A 4038-nucleotide genomic window follows, 5' to 3' on the forward strand; every position below is an offset into this window, starting at 1 on the left:
GTAATTAATTCATTTGCAAATGAATTGATTAAGTATAGTCCAAGAGTACTCCAAGTGTTTAGAGATCATTATGAGCAAACCAGTATACGCGAAAACTAATCAGTTAATTAAGAACTTTATACGATTCCAACTTGGTGATGCTGGAAGGTTGTCTTCGGCAGTTGAAAATCTTGATACCCATTAATTTTTTGTCAAAAGATTATGAGGTAAACATCTCTCCTAATTGTTCTAACTGAATTAATTATGGGAAAAAGGGATCATTAGCCGCTTATATTGAACAAAAGTTGAACTACTACGTGCTTAATTAACCACGGGGCAGACACTTTTTGCCCATAAGATACTAACTCGCTGAATATGTAGAGTGAATCTTTAGTGCCTTTTTCTTGTCACATTATAATTTTCTTCATCTTATATATATTACACATATTTCTTGTTTTAGGTATTGACTTCTTGTTTCTTGGGGCAAAATAAAAAGCAAAAAGTTTTGTGGCCCGATTCCCTTATTTGAGTAACAGGCATTTGTCAACTTATTGCAACAACATTTGTTTACAGTACATTCCATGATAGCTACTCTCTTATGTATCAAAAAGATAGAAGTTATATGCAAAAACAAAATTCACAATCGATATGTAAGTTTAGATTTAATGTGTATTCTATGATTTTTGGATTTCAATGGACATCTATATATAAAAAAAAAAACCAAATTCCTTACTTCAATCATTAGTTACTGTAATGAAGTACTATCCAAGACCAATAATATTACCTAGTAGTTGGTAGACTTGAGTGGCAATATTATTAATCTTTTCACCTTTAAATCTAGGATACCACATATAATCAAAGATCAATCTGAAAAATAAAGCAAGTTTGCCCAGAAAAAACTCAACACACAATACCTTTATACGGAGAGATCAACATGCCACCTGAGCTATCGGGCAAGTTGGTTTCTAGGATTCTAGGATTCTCATTTATATATACTGTGAGTCTTAGTTTTGCTTGTCATTTTCCTTGCCCCACCACTAGGAGTTACTTTCTCTCTCTATGAGGAAAGGTTAGAGGGAGAAAAAAAAAAGAGAGAAAGACGGCAAAGAAAAGTTTCCCAAAAGAAAAAACCAAATGACTTTGCAAATCAACCTTACAAGTGCGAAGCGTTCCTGCATAAAGCCTGAATATGACCGATATATATGATCAGGATCAGAGACTTGGAGAGAGATAACTGATAACATGAGCATAAGGAGCTTGGACATGGACCTTTGCTTCCAAGCTCCAGGCTTCATTGAATGGCTCAAACCATCCCCCTCTCTTCCACCATCCATGTCTTCTTCTTCCTCCTCGTCTTCGTCAATAGTGCAGCAAATCAGCAACTTCATTTCGCAAATTCCTTGAGCTTCCTGAAGCTGCCTGCTTTTTACCAGAAACAACACCAACAGGAAGACATTGTTTGCGAAACGATCCACTGCCTGCCTCTTCTGAGCAGGCTTACTGAGACAAAGCCACTGAAAGAGGAAGATCATACTGGAGTACTGGAAAAGGTGAATTTTGGAGTTGAAGCAGAGAAGTTGGGCCATCTCACTGTGTCCCTGCAAATAGGGTTGCCTGACACAGGAGAAATTGATGGAACGAAGAAGAAGGAGGAGAAAGAAGAAGAGCCTAAGGAAACTTATAAGCCCTTCAAGTGCAAGCAAGAAGAGCCTAAGGAAAGACTCTTCCATGGCAATAATTTCAACTCGGAAAGTAGGTTCTGGATCCCAACTCCAGCACAGATCCTGATCGGGCCGATGCAGTTTGCTTGTTCCATATGCAACAAGACCTTCAATAGGTACAACAACATGCAGGTTAGTGAGCAGATTCATAGTTTAATTTATTGATCAAATTGTGATGTCCATGCATGACCAGTGACCTGATATGGTTCATTATTTTTCACTGACTACTCCTTTCTGAATTGTTAGTTATCTCAAAAAATCAGTAGGGCACATTATTATAATCTCCTAAACTTATATTTTTTTTTTCAAAATTCAGAACTAAACTGTGCCCCCCCCCCCCCCCCCCCCCCCTCTCTCGTTCATGCAGCAGCTTATGATTAAATCGACTTGGCCTAGTAAGAGAGATGAAGATAGGCAATTATCATTGTTTCAAGAACACAGAAAGAGGACTTTCAAATTTTAATTACACAGAGTTCCGCTTGGCAAAGAATAAGAATTATTGCTTTGGGTGGAAAATCATATGAACTTTATTCATATATAAGTAATAATTTCTCCATTCTGTGAGTTAAAATGTTCTATACCATCTGTATCTGATATAATTCCTTTTAGCCATATGATATGGACCAATTAGTGCTTGTTGTATGTACAAAGTTCGGTTTCTGAAATCATATCTTACAGAATATTAATTGATGCCTAGACAGTCGAAGGAGAACACAAACGTGCCTTAAATCCATCTTCCCATATTGATCAAAGAACCCATGGGAAAACAGCAACTTGAGTAGGCAACTAAAGGAAAATACGTACAAAAACAGTGAAGAAATGTGACCATGAAATGATGGAGTCGACATTTAGGACTTTCTTCCTTTTACCGGAGTTTGATTTCCTTCACCCGGATACGCTAAAGTCCCTGCACTCCCAAACTTAAATTTTAGTGGAAGACTTGCTTTAATTTCAATCAGTAAGTCTTCCACTAAAACTTATGTTTGGCAATGTAGGGTACCATTAATTGTAAATCTTATATGAATCATGCAATTCATTTGCAATATGTATTCAAGAATATATATATATATATTTATATTACATCTCTTATGTATTTGCAGATGCATATGTGGGGACATGGATCTGAATATAGGAAAGGACCCGAATCGCTTCGAGGAACACAGCCAGCAGCAATGCTAAGGCTGCCTTGCTATTGCTGTGCTCAGGGCTGCAAGAACAACATCAACCATCCAAGAGCAAAGCCATTAAAGGATTTCAGGACACTTCAAACCCACTACAAGAGAAAGCATGGGGCAAAGCCCTTTATGTGCAGGAAATGTGGGAAAACGTTTGCAGTCAAGGGAGATTGGAGGACTCATGAGAAGAACTGTGGGAAGCTGTGGTATTGCACTTGTGGTTCCGATTTCAAGCACAAGAGATCTCTCAAGGATCACATTCGATCCTTCGGTAAGGGCCATTCTCCACACCCTTCTCTTGAAGGGTTTGAAGATGAGAAGGAATGCATCACTGGGTCTGAAGATGAAATGGCTCACTAGTCGCATGGCTCATTATGTTGGGGTAAACGGCCTTGATACAAGTGGTATCGGAACGATCCTATAACAAGTGGTATCATAGTTACCCTGACACTATAGTTTTCATTAAGCATTTCTAAGTAGACATAGTAAGAGCGAGTCTATGTGCTTATCCAAGCTTGTGCTAAGTAACAAAAAATTCTCGATCTAGGGAGCGGTTTGCTACAGAGCACTTGCTGAGAGATTAGCAGTAATAATTTACAGTCAGTCTGCAATAGTAGTGGCTAATTAATATGCTAATAAGTTACTAGCTTGAAGTGATGAAGCAGATGAATTTTCTTCCTTTTCGGAACTAGACAAAAGCCATTATATTAATTTGGGTAATCTAGGCTAACGGTGAAAATTTATCCGCTTCATGGCTAATTGCTAGTGTTACTGTAAGCGAGTTGTGGTGTTAATTGATGTCTCTGTAAAAACCACATATATTTGATATAAATTTGTTGGCTTCCATTGATATTGTTGATTTGATCTGACCTGTACTTCTACTTAGCTTTTTATGCAACTCTCTAGTTTCTAGCTTTTCTCTCGTACGTACGTAGGTTTGTTTACTGGAAATCTGAAGTTGGGTACCTGGCCAAAAAAGAAGAGAACGAAATATGAATGAAATAGATAAAATTCTTTTGGGGTCTAGGGTTTAATTAATTGGGATAAAGTCGATAGCCAATACACATGTGAGAATGCACTCTTGGAAAACTAAGAAGGGTTCACGTGCGGTTATTCCAGATTAATTATTTTTGGTAACCAAATATTCATTAAACTAAGAAAGA

The 4038-nt window shown here is 37.6% G+C and overlaps 1 protein-coding gene across 1 annotated transcript; it reads left to right on the forward strand.

Annotated features, from left to right (window-relative positions):
• Nucleotides 1-1159: 1159 nt before the first annotated feature.
• LOC127797705 (zinc finger protein WIP3-like) lies at nucleotides 1160-3718 on the forward strand. The gene is given in 3 exon segments (XM_052330816.1): nucleotides 1160-1336; nucleotides 1339-1832; nucleotides 2801-3718. Coding segments are annotated over 3 exon segments (1044 nt in total). The 5' UTR covers nucleotides 1160-1221; the 3' UTR covers nucleotides 3236-3718.
• The last annotated feature ends 320 nt before the right edge of the window (nucleotides 3719-4038 follow it).

Source organism: Diospyros lotus, chromosome 3 (genome assembly GCF_014633365.1).
Source record: "Diospyros lotus cultivar Yz01 chromosome 3, ASM1463336v1, whole genome shotgun sequence".
NCBI lineage: Eukaryota > Viridiplantae > Streptophyta > Magnoliopsida > Ericales > Ebenaceae > Diospyros > Diospyros lotus.